General features: G+C 41.4%; 1 protein-coding gene across 3 annotated transcripts in view; it reads right to left on the bottom strand.

The window, feature by feature from the left end:
• Positions 1-22,645, bottom strand: part of LOC121330810 (cAMP-dependent protein kinase type I-beta regulatory subunit) — a 190,071-nt gene that overhangs the window by 13,185 nt on the left and 154,241 nt on the right. For all 3 annotated transcript variants that reach the window (XM_041277619.1, XM_041277620.1, XM_041277621.1), the window contains one exon: positions 21,677-21,798. In XM_041277619.1, the coding sequence (XP_041133553.1) occupies positions 21,677-21,798 (122 nt within the window). The remainder of the gene's footprint in view (positions 1-21,676; positions 21,799-22,645) is intronic.

Raw genomic sequence — 22,645 nt, 5'->3', positions numbered from 1 at the left:
GACTGTAGTGGTGACGTCAGACCCGGAAGAACACAGAAACCAAAACAGGTAATGGCGGTGAACCTGAGAGGCTACGACGTCCAGTGTTTTATTAAATAACAAACAAACAAAAGATTTAAACAAAACACACAACTGAAAATAAAGGACGCGTTGGCCAAACAAACAGATAGACAAAACGCAAAACGGACCGGGACGAACCCCACAAACAAGTAACATGCTGGTCTTTAGCCAGCACGCTGTAGTAATTGCTTATATTTTTAAATTAACTCTCCTCTCTCTCACCCCTTCTCCACTTCCCAAACAAATAAACCTGGAGGGAGTGAAACCATGCTGCTTTTATGCAGCTGTACCGAGACTCGATTGCTAATCAATCATTCAATTGGAGCCTCGGTACAAATGCACGTGAATTAAGTGTAATTTCCCGTGCTCACATATTACATTTTACCTGCAAGTGAAGTGCTGTGCAATCCTCATGCCTAAATACAAATATACATTTTAAACACTTGTGCTTGTAACCCATATTTATATCCCTTGTATTTAATACATAAAACACCAACATTAACACACTACATACAACATATTGACCCTATTGACAGTGGTGACCAGACAGCAAAAAGAAGGGAGGTCATGATTGTTGGGGACTCCATATTGAGAAACACAGCAAGTTCAATTCGCAGTTTGGACCCCCTTACTACAACAGTGTGCTGCCTTCCGGGAGCCTCGGTCAAGCACATCACTGAGAACGTGAACAAGCTCCTACAACGAACAGGAGACGACCCGGTAGTAGTCGTCCACATCGGTACAAACAACATTGGAAGAGACAGACCAAAATCCCTGCAAAACAAATTCAGAGAGCTAGGAAGGAAATTAAGAGAAAACCAAAACTGTGGTATTTTCTGGTATACTACCGGCACCTTGAAAAGGACAATATGGACAGCTGGAAATAATTAATCAAAACGCATGGCTGAAGATGTGGTGCACACGGGAAGGCTTCACCTATCTTGATCATTGGACCACATTCTACAACGAGGACTATCTGTATAGACGGGACGGACTGCCCTTAAATAACAAGGGAACCAGTCTACTTGGAGAAAAGATCCTTGAGCAGGTTTAGAAGCATTTAAACTAGAAAGGAAGGGGGGAGAAATCAACAAAAAAACAGAAGGGAGACCGCATCAAAACAAGAACAACAACTCAGGTAAGACAACCATTAAATGTATTTATCTAAATGCTAGAAGTATCAGAAACAAAATTCTAGAACTTGAAGCTACTGCACTAACAGGTAACTATGATGTGATAGGTGTTACAGAAACTTGGCTGTCTGAGAGTGATGGGGACGAATATAATATTTGTGGGTATACACTGTATAGGAAAGACAGGCAGGACAGAAGAGGAGGAGGGGTAGCGCTATACATAAGAAACAGTCTTGAAGCCCAGGTGTTAAACCTGGACAAAGAAAATAAAGCTGAATCAATATGGGTTAGAATAACGGACAAAAATTCAAAGGGCATAATAATAGGAGCATGCTATAGACCGCCGGATTCAGACGGTGAGCAAAATAATCTGTTATACAATGACATTAGAAATGCGTGTTGCAAAGGAGAAGCCATACTAATGGGGGATTTCAACTTCCCCCAAATAAAATGGGAAAACCCGGTGGGTAGCACGAAGGATGAAATAGAAATGGTGGAAATGACAAATGACTGCTTCCTAACACAATTTGTCAAGGCACTGACTAGAGGGGAGGCATGCCTAGATTTAGTCTTTTCAAATAACGAAGATAGAATAACTAAAACAGAGGTCAGAGAACCACTGGCAAACTCAGACCACAACATGGTTTCATTTGAAGTGTTTTTTAAAACCCCAAAAGTAATAACTAAAGCTAAGGTTTACAATTTTAGAAAAGCAAACTATGAAGGTATGAAACAGAGACTAACAGAAGTAGATTGGAGTAAAATAGAGAAAACACCCACAGAAGAAGGATGGTTGTTCTTCAAAAATGTAGTACTAGAGGCGCAAAACAATTACATCCCTAAAGTAGACAAATCTAAATGTAAAACTAAATTGCCAAAATGGTTTAATAGGTCAATTAAAAAAAATATTCAGCAAAAAAAAGGCACTTTATAGAGCATTAAAAAATGACCAAAAAGAAAGAGTACACAGAACTGCAAACGCAAATCAAAAAGGAAGTTAGAAAGGCCAAGAGAGAAATAGAAATGAACATTGCTAAGGGAGCTAAAGCCAATTCCTAAATGTTTTTCCAATATTACAACAGCAAGAGAACATTCAAAGAGGAGATTAAATTTTTAGGAGATACAAATGGCAAAATCGTAGATGAAGAAAAAAAAAATAGCAAATATATTAAATGATTACTTTTCACAAGTTTTTACAAAGGAAGATACTGACAACATGCCCCACATGTCATCCAGTTCCTATCCAGTTTTAAATAACTTTAGCATAACTGAGGCAGAAGTGTTAAAGGGACTAGGAGCTCTTAAAATAAACAAATCCCCTGGGCCGGATGAGATCCTCCCAGTAGTCTCAAAGAAATGAAAGAAGTAATTTACAAACCGCTAACCAAAATCATGCAGCAGTCTCTTGACACAGGGGTGGTACCGACAGACTGGAAAATTGCAAACGTAATACCGATCCACAAAAAGGGAAACAAAACTGAACCAGGTAACTACAGACCAGTAAGCCTGACTTCTATTATATGCAAACTTATGGAAACTATAATAAGATCCAAAATGGAAAATTACCTATATGGTAACAGGGTCCTGGGAGACAGTCAGCATGGTTTTAGGAAAGGGAAATCGTGTCTAACTAACTTGCTTGATTTTTTTGAGGATGCAACATCGATAACGGATAATTGCAAAGCATACAACATGGTTTATTTAGATTTCCAGAAAGCTTTTGACAAAGTCCCGCACAAAAGATTAATTCTCAAACTGAACGCAGTTGGGATTCAAGGAAACACATGTACATGGATTAGGGAGTGGTTAACATGTAGAAAACAGAAAGTACTGATTAGAGGAAAAACCTCAGAATGGAGTGTGGTAACCAGTGGTGTACCACAGGGATCAGTATTAGGTCCTCTGCTATTTCTAATCTACATTAATGATTTAGATTCTGGTATAGTAAGCAAACTTGTTAAATTTGCAGACGACACAAAAGTAGGAGGAGTGGCAAACACTGTTGCAGCAGCAAAGGTCATTCAAAATGATCTAGACAAGATTCAGAACTGGGCAGACACGTGGCAAATGACATTTAATAGAGAAAAGTGTAAGGTACTGCACGCAGGAAATAAAAATGTACATTATAAATATCATATGGGAGATACTAAAATTGGAGAACAAATCTATGAAAAAGACCTAGGAGTTTTTGTTGACTCAGAAATGTCTTCATCTAGACAATGTGGGGAAGCTATAAAAAAAGGCTAACAAGATGCTCGGATATATTGTGAAAAGTGTTGAATTTAAATCAAGGGAAGTAATGTTAAAACTGTACAATGCACTAGTAAGACCTCATCTTGAATATTGTGTGCAGTTCTGGTCACCTCGCTATACAAAAGATATTGCTGCTCTCGAAAGAGTGCAAAGAAGAGCGACCAGAATTATTTCGGGCTCAAAAGGCATGTCATATGCAGACAGGCTAAAAGAATTGAATCTGTTCAGTCTTGAACAAAGAAGACTACGTGGCGACCTAATTCAAGCATTCAAAATTCTAAAAGGTATTGACAGTGTCGACCCAAGGGACTTTTTCAGCCTGAAAAAAGAAACAAGGACCAGGGGTCACAAATGGAGTTTAGACAAAGGGGCATTCAGAACAGAAAATAGGAGGCACTTTTTTTACACAGAGAATCGTGAGGGTCTGGATTTAACTCCCCAGTAATGTTGTTGAAGCTGACACCCTGGGATCCTTCAAGAAGCTGCCTGATGAGATTCTGGGATTAATAAGCTACTAACAACCAAACAAGCAAGATGGGCCGAATGGCCTCCTCTCGTTTGTAAACTTTCTTATGTTCTTATGTTCTTATGTTCTTAACATAAAACACTATTAAACAAAGAGGCAGGACACTCCGCCACATATGCCTCCCCCCCTTGTGCGTAGCAGCACACGTGGCCTCAATGGCCACCTCCCCCCTCTGTTCCAAAGTCTGTTGTAGTCCTGTCCCAGGAACGGGCAGCAATGGGCCAAAGGTGGCGGCCACGGTGGGAAGTCCTCCTCCCACCCCAACAGCTGTAGCGGCCAGGCCGTCTGTACACAGGCCAGCTTCCACAGCCATGGAAATCCTGGCTGCCGCCCGGCTGACTGTGGGGGTGGTCTCCTGACCTTCTCCCCCTTCTCTGTAGCCGGCAGCTCCCCCTTGTTGGGCTCCGGCCATAGTATTTCCTGCGGAAAAGCAGGACTGACACTTACCCCAGGCAACGGTAGCAGCGGACCCTCAGGAGGCGACGGCAGCAGCAGCCAAACACAGGTGGGGAGCCCCTGGCCATAGAATCGGCAGTGGGAGCTCCACTTCTCCCTTGTATCCTGTAACCGGTAGCTCCCCAGGTGATGCGGAGCAGCGGGCAACCCCAGGCGATGCGGAGCAGCGGGCAACCCCAGGCGATGCGGAGCAGCGGGGGAAACCCCAGGCGATGTGGAGCAGCGGGCAACCCCAGGCGATGTATGGCAGGCATCCTTGGGCGGAGCGACACAGGCATCCTTGGGTGGAGCGAGGCAGGCATCCTTGGGCGGAGAAAAGCAGGCATCTTTGGGCGGTGGAGGCGGAACCAGTAGGAATTCACCCTCTGCTGGTGGAGGTGGGTGCTGCAAGCAGTCCTCCCACGGCGGTGGAGGCAGAAACAGCAAGAATTCACCCTCTGCTGGTGGAGGTGGGAGCTGCAAGCAGCCCTCCCATGGCGGTGAAGGTGGAACCAGCAGGAATTCATCCTCTGCTGGTAGACGGGGACCCAGCAGGCATTCACCCTCTGCTGGTGGAGGTGGCGGAGGCAGAGGGAGCTCCTGCTGCTCTGCTCCTGGCTGTGGAGGCGGCGGAGGCAAATGCAGCTCCTGCTGCTCTGCTCCTGCCGATGGAGGTGGAGGAGGCAGAGGCAGTGTGTAGCGACAGAGATGGGAGCTGCATGTATTCTCCCAGCAATAGAGGTGGGAGCGGCGTGTAGTCTACTGGTGACGGAGGTGGAACCGGTGTAAAGTCTCCTGGTGACGGAGGTGGGAGCGGCGTGTAGACTCCCCCTGTTGCAGGGGACTGGTGCAGCTCTCCCTCACTTGCAGGGGACTGGTGCGGCTCTCCCTCACTTGCATGGGACTGGTGCGGCTCTCCCTCTGGCAGGGTTTCTCCCACCGATGCGCGACACTTGGGAGCCGACGGCAGGAGGGAACCCTGGAGAGGCAATGGCAGGTACTCTCCCCATGGTGGTGGAGGTGGTAACAGCAGGTATTCTTCCTCTGCTGGTGGATACTTGGGCTGTGGACGCTCTGCCTTCCCCTTCTAGAGCTGTGAACGCACTGACTCCCCCTTTGTGGGCTGTAGACTCCCATTCTCCCCCCTTCTGGGCGCTGGGTGCTCAAGCTCCTCCTACTCAGGTGTAGGACATTCGGGCTCCTCATCCTCTGGCTCCTGCTCTGGACACTCCTCATCCTCATGCCCATAGGCAATGCAAAGGGTGCACCACCTTGGCTCCTTCTGCTTCCTCCTCACCTTTCTCTCCTGGGCCTCTAGGCACTCTGGCTCCAGCCGCTGGCGTGGAGATGCCCCCCTTCCGTATCTGGGAGAGGGCAGTCAGCCACTCCATGCCCGTAGCATTTGCACAGAAAGCACCATCCCCCCTGGCTCTCCCAAACCTCCACAAATGCATCCAGGTCCTCATCATGAATTTCCGTGGATGCAGTCATCTCAAACCAGAGCACCTGCTCTTCTGCTGGGGAGGTTGTTGCTTTCCCTGGCTGCTGCTTCCCATTTCTTTATGATTTTTTTTTTTTTTTTTTTTTTTTTGTTTCCAAAAGATATTTGTAATCCTATTTTTTTCCAAAAGGACACTTCACCAATTTTTTTTTTTTTTTTTTTTTTTTTTTTAAAAAAAAACACAAAAAACCCAGCTGTCCCTCTTCAGACACCATATGTGACCAGACTGACTGTAGTGGTAACGTCAGACCCGGAAGAACACAGAAACCAAAACAGGTAATGGTGGTGAACCTGAGACGCTATGGCGTCCAGTGTTTTATTAAATAATAAATAAACAAAAGATTTAAAGAAAACACACAACTGAAAATAAAGGACGCGTTGGCCAAACAAACAGACAAAATGCAAAACGGACCGGGACGAACCCCACAAAGAAGTACCGTGCTGGTTTTTAGCCAGCACGCTGTAGTAATTGCTTATATTTTTTAATTAACTCTCCTCTCACTCGTTCTCCACTTCTCGAACACACAATCCCGAGTGAGTGAAAACATGCTGCTTTTATGCAGCTGTACCGAGACTCGATTGCTAAGCAATCATTCAACTGGACTCTCGATACAACTGCACATGAATTAAGTAAGTGTAATTTCCCGTGCTCACATATTACATTTTAACTGCACGTGAAGTGCTGTGCAATCCTCATGCCTAAATACAAATATACATTTTAAACACTTGTGCTCATAACCCATCTTTATATTATGTGTATTATATACATAAACACCAACATTAACACACTACATACAACATAAAACAGTAATAAACATAAAGGGGTGGGACACTCCGCCACAGGGTTGTAGTAGTATATAGAGGGAGTCAGAGAGAAAAAATGACACTCAAGTTTGGTGCTTCTTTCATTTGTTTGGTGTGCAAGGTAATCAAACATGCAATCTTCAGGTGAGAAAAAGTTAATGCCCCCCCTAGTTAACTCATCCCAATTAAAGGGATAATTAGAGTCAGCTGTTTGAATACTTTGGTTAACAATCAGGCCTGATTTGGGCCAGCCCTACCCTATATAAATCTGACTAACTTTGGCCCTTGCCATCAGCACAGAAGTTGTCAGCACAGGTTCTAGAGGCACATCATGCCACAATCAAAGAAATTCCTGAAGACATCTGGTTATAGATGCCTATCAGTCTGGAAAGGGTTACAAAGCCATTTCAAAGGCTCAGAGGCTCCAGCAAACCACAGGAGGGCACATATTGTCCAAAAGGAGAAAGTTAGGGACAGTGGTGAATCTTCCCAGGAGTGGCAATCCTGCCAATCTCTCCAAAAGCAAGGCGTAAAATCGTCCACGAAGTCAGATCTGCAGGCCTCTCTTGCCTCGGCTAAGGTCAGTGTTCATGACAAAAATTGGATTCATGGCAGAGTAGCAAGGCGGAAACCACTACTTACTAAGAAGAACATGAATGCTTGCCAAAAAGCACCTGGATGATCCTCAAGAGTTCTGGAACAATGTTCTATGGACAGATTAGTCAAAAGTGGAACTTTTTTGGCCAACATGGGCCCCGTTATGTCTGGCGAAAACCAAACACTGCATTCCACAGTAAGAATCCCATACCAACGGTCAAGCACGGTGGTGGTACTGTCATGATTTGCGGATGCTTTGCTGCATCAGGACCTGGACGACTTGCGATCATTGAAGGAACCATGAATTCTGCTCTGTATCAGAGAATTTTACAAGAGAATGTCAGGCCACCCGTCCGTGAGCTGAAGCTGAAGCTCAGCTGGGTCATGCAGCAAGACAATGATCCAAAGCACACAAGCAAGTCTACATCAGAATGGTTGAAGAACAAGAAATTTAAAGTTTTGGAATGGCCTAGTCAAAGTCCAAACCTAAACCCCATTGAGACAGGTGTATTTAACCTGAAATCATGTGAAACACCTTAATTGTACATAGGTGGACTCCATTCAACTAATTCTGTGACTTCTAAAGGCAATTGGTTGCACCAGAGCTTATTTAGGTGTGTCAAAGCAAAGGGGGTGAATACTTATGCAATCAATTATTTTCTGTTTTATATTTTTAATAAATTTAGAACAATTTGTAGATTTTTTTTGTGTTGATGAGTAGTAAAAACTCCTAATTAAATCCATTTTGATTCCATGTTGTAACACAATAAAATGTGGAAAAGTCCAAGTGGGGTGAATACTTTTGAGAGCCACTGTGTGTGCACTGTGTGCTATATATATATATATATATATATATATATATATATATATATATATATATATATATATATATATATATATATTTCCTCTGTCCTACTGTAGTAAAGATCAAAGACCACAATTATTTATTTCAGAAAGCTTTTTCGTGTATTAGGCAGTTCTGTTGCAATTACTTTTAAAGACTCAATTTCCATTAGAGCTCTTTACCTTTACCCTGAACAAATATTCATTGTGTTCCAACATTGCTGTAAGTCACTATTAACAAAAAAGTTGAAAGACTAAGAAAACATTCTCAGTGTACCTAAGAAAAACACCCGATCCCTGAATGTTGCCACGGCACCTATGAGGCACTTTACAGAATGCTTAATGCTATAATTTATTTGCAAAAAATGCCATTGTAGTCAAATTCACTTGCCACCAGTCTCTGTGGCAGTTCGATTTGCAGTGCCACAACCTGTTCTCAGAAATCCTACATGGGACAGTTTCCTGACCTTGGAAACCATGTCTGCCTTGTCTGGGAAAGTTTAATTCTGTGCTTATATTGAGTGAAAAGCGGGAGGGAAACTAGGGCATGGAAACATCAGAAACTGTAATGTTCTCCTTACAAAAGGAATTTAACATTTGGAAATAAATTATATGGGGCTTTCTCAGTGTTCCACTGTTTTCAGAACATTCAGCATATGAATCATATTGTTTAAAGAATAATCGATCAGTACAAATGGTGCCTCCATAACAGCAATCCTCGGATTTAGTATTGCAAAGCAGTGTGTCAGAGGAATCGAAGCACGCACATTACATGCAAGACTTGTAGCAACACATAACACCTTTACCTGCAGGGGACCTGTGCTGTGCCACAATCTAGACATGATCCAGCACTCGCTACATACATGTAGCCTCAAGCAAACTAACAGGTCCATGCTTTAGCAAGGAGGCAACAGCCACGTTCTTAAAGAGACAAACTACTGGCAATGAATATGAATACAATAAGTAATAAAACAATGAATGTTGATTTTTGTTTAATAGCTAAACTATAGCCCAGTGGTTACATCTTAATTCTGCAAAAATGAGCTGTAACAGGGAACTTGCTACAATGCATAAAGGAATGACGTGGATGCGTGACCACTGCTTGATTGACGAACAGAGACTGTAAGGTGTGGGATTGACATTCCAACCCTAACTGTGGGGGGGGTGGGGGGTGGGGGGCGGAGCGTCCAAATATTACATACAGGAACTCCACAGGATGCTACCAGCAATAGTAAAAGGCAAAATCAACACAAAAACTACCTGATGAGTAGGATCTTGCAGCTGGTAAAAACACACATGCTGCTCGTTCCAGCAACTAAACAGAGCAGGCAGGCTGCTACACAGAGCATCAGGGTCCCCACTAAAACTAATCCTGTTCTTATTTATATAATCACTACATTCTTATTTACAATAATATTCTATCACAGAAGCCCCCTCCTTATGTGCAGAGCTCCAGCCCTGCTACATGACCCTTTAAGGCTACATCACACCTGTGATTTTTTGTAATTGAGGCCAGGAGGTGGAACAATTCCAGAACCATTTGGGACAAGGGAACGTAAGCAAACCAGGTTCTGCTTGAAATGGTCCACAGCTGGTTTCAAATCTGATTAGTGCCTGGATTCTGTGTCTAACACTAAATGATCTAAAGAAACAAGCCTTGATTATTGATCTTTTAAACTCCACTACATCATCAAAAGAGAAGAGAATTGTTAAGAAGTTATAGTTTAGTTTTGTCTCATCCGTTCCCATGCTCTTTGGCAATCTCATCTATTTATTTTAATTGAATCAATGTTTTTTTACTCATCCTCCTACTTCTCACACACCTTCTTCTGCATCAAATTCTTTCTGTTTTGAATATGCTGGCCTTCCCTCAGACTTTTCAACAGTACTTTGTTCTTAAAAATGAAAGACCTAGATATACAGTGTCCAACAAGGTACGCATATTAAAATTAAAACCAGATCTTATACACAGTTGTACTACAGTTAACTATTCCCAGCACAAAACCAAAGGATGTATAATCCGCTGGTGACACCACATTTAGAGTACTGTGTCCAATTTTGGTCACCACAGCGCCAAAGGGATATTGTGGCCCTGGAGAGAGTCCAATGAAGAGCAACCAGGCTAATCCCAGGGCTTAAAGAATAAGTTGTGAAGATCGGCTGAAAAAACTGAATCTATTTAGCCTGAAAAAAAGAAGAATTAGGGGGTTGATTCTGAAATCTTAAAAGGAGTTGGCAAAGTTAAGCCTAACCAATTCTTGCAATACACAGAATAAGACCAAGGACACAGTTGGAAGTGGACACTTAAAACAGAAGAAAGGAGACACTTCACACAGGAAGTGGTGAGGGTATGGAATGGGTTACCTAGTCATGTTGTTGATGCTGAATCAACTGTAACAAATTTACTATGACATATTAACTGAAAAATATTTTAACTTGTATAATTCAATTTTTAACTCGAATGAAACCTAATGGCAACCTAATTTCTCAATCGATTATCACTTATGCATTTATCAACAATAATCAATGCATCACAACAATTCAAAATCTAGAACAAACAATAGGATTTTTATCAGAAGATCCAATAACTAAAAATGCGGTTGTGCATAACAGTTAAAGAGCGAGACACAACTTACATTTAAATGAGAACACTTCTGATAAGAAGAAAAAAATAATAATACAAAATCAATGATATTTTCTTTAACAGAAGTCATTTAAATCTTAAATATGCTTGTTAATTAACATTACTTTTAACATTTCACATCAAAAGCATTTACCATCTACATGAACTCCAACAGCATTTACATGAAATCCAATAGCATTTGCCATCTACACAAAATCCAATATCATTTGCCAGCTACATGAAATCCAATAGCATTTACACAAAATCCAGTAGTATTTATCATCTACATGAACTCCAACAGCATTTACACAAAATCCAATAGCATATACCATCTACACGAAATCGAATAGCATTTACCATATACACGAAATCCAATACGAAATCCAATAGCATTTACCATCTACATGAAATCCAATAAATTCCCAAACATCACTTTTCTGTCCTCCCTTTTTTTAACCCCAAAAATGTCCAATCTTTGTATCAGATTCCTCTATTTAAAAAAATAATTCTGTAGCTTTCATTTTTAAAATCAGGGAAATGTAAATCAAATATTTTAACTGATGTGACCTGTCCAACGTAAAAGGTTTGTACCCTAGCAACCTACCGTACTAGCACTAATATAAGTGCAGAACTAGATAATCAATGTTTTAATGCAAACTGGCAATGCAATACTTCAAACTGCACTCTAATTTGATACATTCACCAATATGTAAGCTCTGGAAACGTAATTACCAATAATCAATAATTGATACCTTAAGATTTATGACATTCAATTTTTTTGAAATCGTGCATTGGTTTTCCAGATGTAAATCAGTGACACAACAGATAAACCAATCAGGGCAGGGATTTTCCTTATACTACTAGGTTGCGCTGGCGATATACTTCACAATGTAGTTGTATTCAGTTGTGGCTAAAATAAATAAACGAAAAATTGACATTGAACATCGACGGTTCAACGAGGTTTGGATGAAAAAATACTGCTTTATTGAAGACAGAGGATTGAATATATGTTTAATTTGTAATGGGAAAGTTGCAGTGCCAAAGGAATTCAACTTGAAGAACTATTACGACACTAAACATACCAATTTTAATGAATACACAGGAGAACTATGAACCATCTTAAAACGACAAGCAAAACGTCTTCCAGAAGATGCACAAAGAATCAAAATCTGTAATGGAGGTAAGCTACGAAATAGCTTCATTAATTGCCAAGACATCTCAGCCTTTCATCGATTGAGATTTTGTGAAAGACTGTTTATTAACAGCATGAGAAAAAATGTCCTACTGAAGCGCAGAACTGTAACAAAATCGGTTTGAATCGTATGACTGTGCATGCCGTGTGTCAGATCTGGGAAAAGATAAAATTGAGTCTTTGTAGGTTTTGAATGGCAAAAGCAGGTTGGCATTTTGACAGATGGTGCACCGTCAATGACAGGGGAGAATAATGGAATGATCGCACCTCTCAAGCAGCACCTGGGCGATAGTGAGGAGCAGCTCATCTAGTATTACTGCATTATACATCAGCAAAATCTGTGGCAAAGATCTGGGTTTCAAACATTTGATGAATGTTGTTGTCTCCATGGTCAACTTCATAAAACCTTGTGGATATACTTTATCAGACAGAAGTCAGGTGGCTCAGCAGGGGTAAAGTTTTGAAAAGGTTTGTGGCTCTGCTGCCGGAGATTAAATATTTTGTGATAGAGAAAGAAAGACCCTACTGGAGGATGCTAAGTGGCTTTGTAATCTTGCTTTCCTCGCTGACCTTACTGCCCTTTTTAATGATCTTGATGTTCGGCTTCAGGGAAAGGAACCTTGTGTGTGACCTCGCCAGCCAAATCACGTCTTTTCAGACTAAACTGAAACTGTTCTACATGCCAGCAGGTGTTTTCGGATCAGAATTGTGACTCCGGGCCCTATACTGAAGTCGTGGGGAACCTTAAGCATACATTTGAGCAGCAATTCTGAGACGTTCGTACAGACACTCAAAAGCTGAAGTTATTCGATGACCCATTTTCATCTGACCCAGAAGCAGTGGAATCAAATATTCAACTTTAACTTATCGACCTGCAATGCTCTTACTCAATTCGCAATAAATACCGCAAAGGAAATCTGCTCAATTTCTACAACTGCCTTGATTCTGAAAAGTTTCCAAAACTGTGACAGAGAGCCATGAAGGCATGCTCGCAAATGAACGTACTGCTTGTCTTTTTGGCAGTAAGTTCATTTGCGAGCATGCCTTTTCTCTGCTGAGTCTCAACAAATCAAAACAACTCAATCGAATTACAGATGATAATCTTGAAGCAGTTATGCGTCTGGCAAAGTCAAAAATAAAACCTGACAGGCAGTGCAACAAGTCACATTAATTCTGAGAAAGCATCACCTAGTTAAGTTATCAGTGTTTTCCATCCGGTCATAAGTTCTCACTAATAGCCTAGGTTTTTGCTTTTTACAATTAATCAAATATTCGGGGAAAAATAATAATTATATATTGCTTGAGCACAATAAACAATTCCTACAGTCCATTTAGGTCTTAGAACATGATTGTCTTAATTTGTAAAGCAGTGGATCATTTAAAGTCAATGATGAGCTGCTGGTTGGATCAAAAGGCCGGTCTGTTAGTGAGTCCCCAGGACTTTTAAAGGCTGTAAAAGTGATTTCATGCAAATTATGCTGTCAAACACCTGTAAACACTAGTCATAATGCCCTGCATTTTATATAACGTAACCATTATTAGCTTGTTATTGTTTGGTAGAAATCTTAACAGAAACTAGGCTGTTAACAAACGTTGGCATTTGGGTCTTCATATAAACAAAAAATATTAGTATCAGGTTATGCATGGTTAAAAAAACAAAAAAACAAAACAAAAAAAACATGTTTTATTAGTGGCTAATTTGGATACGATATATATATATATACAGTACTGTGCAAAAGTTTTAGGCAGGTGTGAAAAAATGCTGTAAAGTAAGAATGCTTTCAAAAATAGACATGTTAATAGATTATATTTATCAATTAACAAAATGCAAAGTGAGTGAACAGAAGAAAAATCTACATCAAATCCATATTTGGTGTGACCACCCTTTGCCTTCAAAACAGCATCAGTTCTTCTAGGTACGCTTGCACAAAGTCAGGGATTTTGTAGGCATATAGTCAGGTGTATGATTAAACAATTATACCAAACAGGTGCTAATGATCATCAATTCAATATGTAGGTTGAAACACAATCATTAACTGAAACAGAAACAGCTGTGTAGGAGGAATAAAACTGGGTGAGGAAAAGCCAAACTCGGCTAACAAGGTGAGGTTGCTGAAAACAGTTTACTGTCAAAAGTCATACACCATGGCAAGACTGAGCACAGCAACAAGACACAAGGTAGTTATACTGCATCAGCAAGGTCTCTCCCAGGCAGAAATTTCAAGGCAGACTGTCCAAGCTCTTCTGAAGAAGCACAAAGAAACGGGCAACGTTGAGGACCGTAGACGCAGTGGTCGGCCAAGGAAACTTACTGCAGCAGATGAAAGACACATCACGCTCTCTTCACAATCGGAAGATATCCAGTAGTGCCATCGGCTCAGAATTGGCAGAAAACAGTGGGACCCCGGTACACCCATCTACTGTCCGGAGAAGTCTGGTCAGAAGTGGCCTTCATGGAAGACTTGCGGCCAAAAAGCCATACCTCTGACGTGGAAACAAGGCCAAGCAACTCATCTATGCATGAAAACAAAGGAACTGGGGTGCAGAAAAATGGCAGCAGGTGCTCTGGACTGGATTTGAAATATTTGGCTGTAGCAGAAGGCAGTTTGTTCGCCGAAGGGCTGGAGAGTGGTACACAAATGAATGTCTGCAGGCAACAGTGAAGCATGGTGGAGGTTCCTTGCAAGTTTGGGGCTGCATTTCTGCAAATGGAGTTGGGGATTTGGTCAGAATTAATGGTCTTCTCAATGCTGAGAAGTACAGCCAGATACTTATCCATCATGCAATACCATCAGGGAGGCATCTGATTGGCCCCAAATTTATTCTGCAGCATGACAATGACCCCGAACATACAGCAAAAGTCATTAAGAACCATCTTCAGCGTAAAGTAGAACAAGGAGTCCAGGAAGTGATGGTATGGCCCTGTAACAAAGTGCCCGCCCCTGTGTATATTATCTGTTATGTGTTGCGTGTGGTGTGTTTAAATGTTGGTGTATAGACATTGGTACACGGGATATAAACGGGTCTGTGTAACACGAGTGTTTAAAAATGTATATGTGTATTTAGGCACGAGGATTGCACAGCACTTCACGTGCAAGTAAAATGTAGTAATATGTGAGCACGGGGAATTGCACTTTATTAATTCACGTGCTGGGATTCAAGTGAATAATTAACTGGTAATTGAATCCCAGCACAATAGTATATATAGATGCACATTGTCACATACTGGGGGGTTGGGTGTTCGGTGAGCGGAGAACGGGATTGGAGACGGAGGAAATAAGTAAAGTAGTAATAATAATAACAAAGTATCTGCTCACCGTGTTTGTCAGTGTCTGTCCGTGCACCGTTTTGTTAAGTTTAGTCTGTTTTCGTTTGTCTATTTATTTTGGCGTAGAGTGCCGTGTCCTGTGTTTTTCGTGTTTGTGTAAACCTTTTATTTTGTATTAAACCGGCGCCAACAGGCGTCTTCATCACTTCATTTCATCCGTCCTGTGTTTTGTGTATTGCATTACTTTCCTGGTTCTGACGCCGCCCACTTCGGCCGTCTCTGTGACAGGCCCCCAGAGAGCACTGATCTCAACATCATCGAGTCTGTCTGGGATTACATGAAGAGAGAGAAGCAACTGAGGCTGCCTAAATCCATAGAAGTACTGTGGTTAGTTCTCCAAGATGTTTGGGCTAACCTACCTGCCGAGTTCCTTCAAAAACTGTGTGCAAGTGTACCTAGAAGAATTGATGCTGTTTTGAAGGCAAAGGGTGGTCACACCAAATATTGATTTGATGTAGATTTTTCTTCTGTTCACTCACTTTGCATTTTGTTAATTGATAAATATAAACTATTAACATGTCTATTTTTGAAAGCATTCTTACTTTACAGCATTTTTTCACACCTGCCTAAAACTTTGCACAGTACTGTGTGTGTGTATATATATATATATCTATATATATATAATAGGATGCCAGCCTACAGGATATAAGATATATAGATATAGTATATTTGGATATTAGTACCCTCGAATTGAAGATGCCCCTCGGAATTTGGGACGCCACAGTCATACGGGAGCAAACCATAAGGACCATACGCTCAGGAGAATGCTACCCATAAAGCATTGCCACAGTCATATATCAGCTAGAGGCCGTACATCGAACAACTATCATGATGCCCCCGAAGAGATGGGAGCCTCAATCTAGCATGTAAATTACATACTAATGCACACACACATAGTAAGCACGTTTTATTATATGGTACACTTCTGAAAGAAAATGCAATATAAACTACGTATAGAACAGCAGTCCTTCTGAAGTTCTTATAGGTGGTTTTTTTGTTTTGTTTTTAGTTAAATTGTAATTCCCGTACTCAATCCCGTACAAATAAATAATGTGCTTGTTATCTATGAGAAGATTTAGTTTCGGTTTCGCTTGCAGAGAAATTACAAACAAGTAAGTTACAGTGAGAAAAAAAAAATAACCGAGTAGAATATATTGTAGTTTTTACAGAAATCAAACTGATAGTCTGAGATAATTGGTGCAGAAAAACATTTACATCACACTCTTGGATTTCACTGCCACACCAACTTTGCCACACTCCTGAATAACCAATATACATTCGTGATTCGCTGGTACAGTACTCTCCTGACCTTCCAACTCCCACCTAATAGGCTCTCGGTTACTGTCACCGATAAATGTACTGCAGTCAAATTAGGTTAGCCACACACGCTGCTACATACAGGTAGGCTACCGTATTACAGAAAATAAGCAACTGCAATACTTCTAAAATGTCATAAATCATGTAATAAAATACTGTAGCATTTGAAAATTGTAGTATTATTAATAAAAGTTACCATCGTATAAAGGCCACCCTCTTTTAAGAGCCGCAGTCATTTTTGTGTGTGTGGTGTGTGTGTGTGTGTGTGTGTGTGTGTGTGTGTGTGTGTGTGTGTGTGTATATATATATATATATATATACAGTACCTTGCAAAAGTATTCAGACCCCTGACCAATTCTCTCATATTACTGAATTACAAATGGTACATTGAAATTTCGTTCTGTTTAATATTTTATTTTAAAACACTGAAACTCAGAATCAATTATTGTAAGGTGACATTGGTTTTATGTTGGGAAATATTTTTAAGAAAAATAAAAAACTGAAATATCTTGCTTGCATAAGTATTCAACCCCCACACATTAATATTTGGTAGAGCCACCTTTCGCTGCACTAACAGCTTTAAGTCTTTTGGGGTAAGTATGTACCAGCTTTGCACACAGTGTCGGAGTGATTTTGGCCCATTCTTCTTGGCAGATTTGCTCCAGGTTGTTCAGGTTGGTTGGACGACGCTTGTGGACCGCAATTTTCAAATAGTGCCACAGATTCTCAATGGGATTGAGATCAAGACTTTGACTGGGCCACCCTAGGACATTCACCTTTTTGTTCTTGAGCCACTCCAATGTTGCTTTGGCCTTGTGCTTGGGATTATTGTCCTGCTGAAAGGTGAATTTCCTCCCAAGATTCAGTTTTTTAGCGGACTGAAGCAGATTCTCTTGCAGTATTTTCCTGTATTTTGCTCCATCCATTCTTCCCTCAATTGTAACAAGATGCCCAGTCCCTGCTGATGAGAAGCATCTCCACAGCATGATGCTGCCACCACCATACTTCACTGTAGGGATGGTGTGTCTTGAGGCATGAGCAGTGTTAGGTTTGCACCACACATGCACTTTCAGTTTTGGCCAAAAAGCTCTATATTGGTCTCATCTGACCATAAAACATTTTCCCACATCACAGCTGGGTCATTCTCATGCTTTCAGACGTGCTTTCAGATGGTACTTTTTGAGTAACAGCTTCTTTCTTGCCACCCTCCCATATAGGCCAGTGTTATGCAGAGCTCTTGATATGGTTGACTGGTGTACCATTACTCCACTCCCAGCCACTGAACTTTGTAGCTCCTTTAAAGTGATTGTTGGCCTCTCTGGTGTTTCTCTCACAAGTCTCCTTCTTGTTTGAGCGCTGAGTTTTGAGGGACGTCCTTTTCTTGGCAGTGCCTGGGTGGTGTGATGCAGCTTCCACTTCCTGATTATTGATCCAACTGTGCTCACTGGGATACCCAAACACTTGGATATTATTTTGTACTCTTTCCCTAATCTATGCATTTGTATTACTTTATCTCTAACTTCTGTAGAATGCTCTTTGGTCTTAATTTTCCTTCAGATTCACAGCCTTACCAATGATCCTTCAACAGTGAGGTTTTTATCCAGAAAATGCGACAGCAACTTTAATAGTTCACAGGTGGAGGCCAATGGTAAGGTAATTGTGTCCTCGTTAGGGCAATTTCTTTCATCGGTGCAAACTGGGAGCTTCCATAGCACAGGGGTTGAATATGTATGCAAGCAAGATATTTCAGTTTTTTTTTATTTTTCTTAAAAATATTTCCCAACATAAAACCAATGTCACCTGACAATAATTGATTCTGAGTTTCACTGTTTAAAAATAAAATATCAAACAGAACGAAATTTCAATGTACCATTTGTAATTCGGTAATATGAGAGAATTGGTCAGGGATCTGAATACTTTTGCAAGCCACTGTATGTGTGTGTGTGTGTGTGTGTGTGTGTGTGTGTGTGTGTGTGTGTGTGTGTGTGTGTGTGTGTGTGTGTGTGTGTGTGTGTGTGTGTGTGTGTGTGTGTGTGTGTGTGTGTGTGTGTGTGTGTGTGTGTGTGTGTGTGTGTGTGTGTGTGTGTGTGTGTGTGTATATATATATATATATATATATATATCAGACAAAGAATACATGTTAAAATTAAAAGGTAAGCAGTACAGTTTATGTTGCCTCTGCTTGTTCCCTGCTGAGTGCTGTATCTGTTGATCGCTCATTTTCGGTCAATGTAAGCCACCTCTCACCACATTTCACAGTAAGCTACTGACTAAAAGATACGCCTGGACTGCTGGGGCTTTTTATATTTAGTACCCTTTAGTAAATGAGGCCGAATAAGCGTACTTGACTTGAACAACATCTTAAACGATGCAAGCAAATTCCTACTTGGTTTGAAATTAATTAGTATAAAACAAGCTTTGATATGAAACCTGAAACTTAATTTCAATAAAGAACAACAATAACTTTTTAATGAAAAAAACATTCTAGCCTACTTTATTAAAGTAAAAATGTGCTTCTGTTATTTTGAAATACCACTGCTTCAGATTATTACTAGTGCTCAATAACAGTAACAACATCCTGTTTATGGCCCCGCAGCAAGATGAACCAACTAACTTACTATAAAAACAAAAAAACTAAACAAAAAACTGTAGTTCATTGTGTTTTTTTGGTATTACATTTTTTTAAATCAATCAGTGCTGGACTTCTGGAGTCTTCTGAATGACTTTTTGTTTTTTATTACATTTTAAACCGTTTAAAAGGTCAAATCGTAACAAAACACTGACTAACAGAGTGTATACACTAAGCAAAAAAGTCAAAATATATACACTGAACAGAAATATAAACGCAACTTGTAAAGTGTTGGTCCCATGTTTCATGAGCTGAAATAAAAGATCCCAGAAATTTTCCATACGCACAAAAAGCTTATTTCTCTCAAATTTTGTGTACAAATTTGTTTACATTCCTGTTAGTGAGCATTTCTCCTTTGCCAAGATAATCCATCCACCTGACAGGTGTGAAGCTGATTAAACAGCATGATCATTACACAGGTGCACCTTGTGCTGGGGACAGTAAAAAGCCACTCTAAAATGTGCAGTTTTGTCCCACAACACAATGCCACAGATGTCTCAAGTTTTGAGGGAGCGTGCAATTGGCATGCTGACTGCAGGAATGTCCAGCACAGCTGTTGCCAGAGAATTGAATGTTAATTTCTCCACCATAAGCCGCCTCCAACTTCGTTTTAAAGAATTTGGCAGCACATCGAAACCAGCCTCACAACCGCAGACCACATGTAACCACGCCAGCCCAGGACCTCCACATCCGGCTTCTTCACCTGCAGGATCGTCTGAGACCAGCCACCAGGACAGCTGATGAAACTGTGGGTTTGCACAACCGAAGAATTTCTGCACAAACTGTCAGAAACCGTCTCAGGGAAGCTCATCTGCATGCTCGTCATCCTCACCAGGGTATTGACCTGACTGCAGTTCGGTGTCGTAACCGACTTCAGTGGGCAAATGCTCACCTTCGATGGCCACTGGCACGCTGGAGAAGTGTGCTCTAAACAGATGAATCCCGGTTTCAACTGTACCGGGCAGATGGCAGACAGTGTGTATGGTGTAGTGTGTTTGTTGATGTCAATGTTGTGAACAGAGTGCCCCATGGTGGCGGTGGGGTTATGGTATGGGCAGGCATAAGCTACGAACACAACTGGATTTTATCGATGGCAATTTGAATGCACAGAGATACCGTGACGAGATCCTGAGGCCCACTGTTGTGCCATTCATCTGCCGCCATCACCTCATCTTTCAGCATGATAATGCACAGCCCCATGTCGCAAGGATCTGTACACAATTCCTGGAAGCTGAAAATGTCCCAGTTCTTCCATGGCCTGCATACTCACCAGACATGTCACCCATTAAGCATGTTTGGGATGCTCTAGATCGATGTGTACGACAGCGTGTTCCAGTTCCCGCCAATATCCAGCAACTTCGCACAGCCATTGAAGAGGAGTGGGACAACATTCCACAGGCCACAATCAACAGCCTGATCAACTCTATACGAAGGAGATGTGTCGCGCTGCATGAGGCAAATGGTGGTCACACCAGATACTGACTGGTTTTCTGATCCACGCCCCTACCTTTTTTTTTAAGGTATCTGTGACCAACAGATGCATATCTGTATACCCAGTCATGTGAAATCCATAGATTAGGGCCTAATGAATTTATTTCAACTGACTGATTTCCTTATATGAACTGTAACTCAGTAAAATCTTTGAAATTGTTGCATGTTGCGTTTATATTTTTGTTCAGTATAGTTTGCCTCCCCCGTGCCTGATGGGTTAGGCGCCTATGGTGTCAATCAATTCAACAGAAGAAAAAAGTAAAGTACGTGCGAAACATTTTACAGTTTTCCACAATAATCTTTTTTTTTTTTTTTTTTTTTTTTGCCATGTCTACACGAATCATAGGAATGGACCTGGGAGAGGCCATTGTGACGGAATTCTTTCTGCAGACAAAAAACTTTCACCCATGTGCATGCAAATTAGTTATACATATTTACTCTAGGGGAGCAACGTCAGACTATCCCACTATATGTATGTGATATTCCTAATACATTATAAGATCAAATGATAATTTAATAATGGCCTATTTTGTTAAATGACTAAAATTCAGAGAGCTAGGGAATATGTATTCACACCAAGTATAAAACACACTTCATTCAAGAAATGCTTGGTAAACTACAATGAGCTTTGTTGTGCTTTTAGTCTTGTGATGCAACAGTGTACAATGATACATACCTCTATTACAATATGATATGTTATGTAACCAAAGTAGCACCATTCAATGATGCACGATGAATCTCGTTACATCCCTATTTCTTTACATTTCCATTTATTTCAGGCAGACATGACTTACAAATCATTCCGCATTTCAGAAGACAGGTTCTGGGATCCATTGCATTTCAGTTCTACAGAATGCTAGTATGGAGACGAGCTGGATTAAACAGGTTTTACAATACTACAATATGTATGATACAGGATCCAGTACATTACAATAAAAGGTCACCTCTGTGATGATAAAGAAGTCATCTCCTGGGTCTCCTTGTACCACAATTTTCTCACCATCTTCAGACTGCACAGGTTCTAGAGCATCAGCCACCGTCAAGCGCTCCCACTTGTCCAAGGATTCTGCAAAGTTCAAAACAAAAGAAACTCTTGATGGAGGAAGGAAAATGTTAGGTTATTACCATAACCCTGGTTCCCTGAAAGAGAATGACAACCGAATGGGAAGAGCTCCCTCTGACCGCCAATCACTGAGCATATATAAAAAAGCTGCCCTATCAGGGCCCTGCTGTGAGGGGAAGTCCCTCCCACCTCCTGCTAAAGAGGGACATCCTCACAGCAGCACATCACCATTTTCCTTTGAAAACAGAAGTCAGCTGGGGACACGACCTCAAAGGGTAATGGTTGTCATTCTCTTTCAGGGAACCAGGATTACGGTAATAACCTAACGTTACCTTTCAATTGAATGACAACCATTACCGAATGGGAAGCTGTACCAAAGCTGTCAGGGCTCCAGTTTACCGACAGTACAGCCCCACGGCGATAGCCTCGGAGCCCACATGACGCCTAAGGGCATGCTGCCTGCAACACCCTAGACCTCAGAGAGGGTCTTGCTCAGTTTGCAACAACAAGGCGGTAAAATCCTGCAAATGTCTGACTACCTGTCCATGTAGCAGCATTGCATAACTCATCTAAGGAGGCACCATGAAGGAAAGCCCACGAAGTTGCCTGACCCCTGGTAGAATGGGCCATAATGTCCCCCGGTAACGGGGAGTCCGTCTGTTCATATGTCAAGCGTATCGCATCTGTCATCCAGTGCACTAGACGTTGCTTCGATAGGGCCTGACCTCTATAGCGGGACCCATACAGAGAAACAGCTGGTTGGACTGTCTCCAGTCGCCGTCCTATCTCAAGATAACAGTGCAGAGTCCGAACTGGGCATAGCGTGTGCTGTCTATGGTCCTCCTCTGAC

Source organism: Polyodon spathula, chromosome 18 (assembly GCF_017654505.1).
Source record: "Polyodon spathula isolate WHYD16114869_AA chromosome 18, ASM1765450v1, whole genome shotgun sequence".
Taxonomy (NCBI): Eukaryota; Metazoa; Chordata; class Actinopteri; order Acipenseriformes; family Polyodontidae; genus Polyodon; species Polyodon spathula.
The sequence above is the reverse complement of the archived record's forward strand: the minus strand, read 5'-3'. Positions and strand labels throughout refer to the sequence as shown.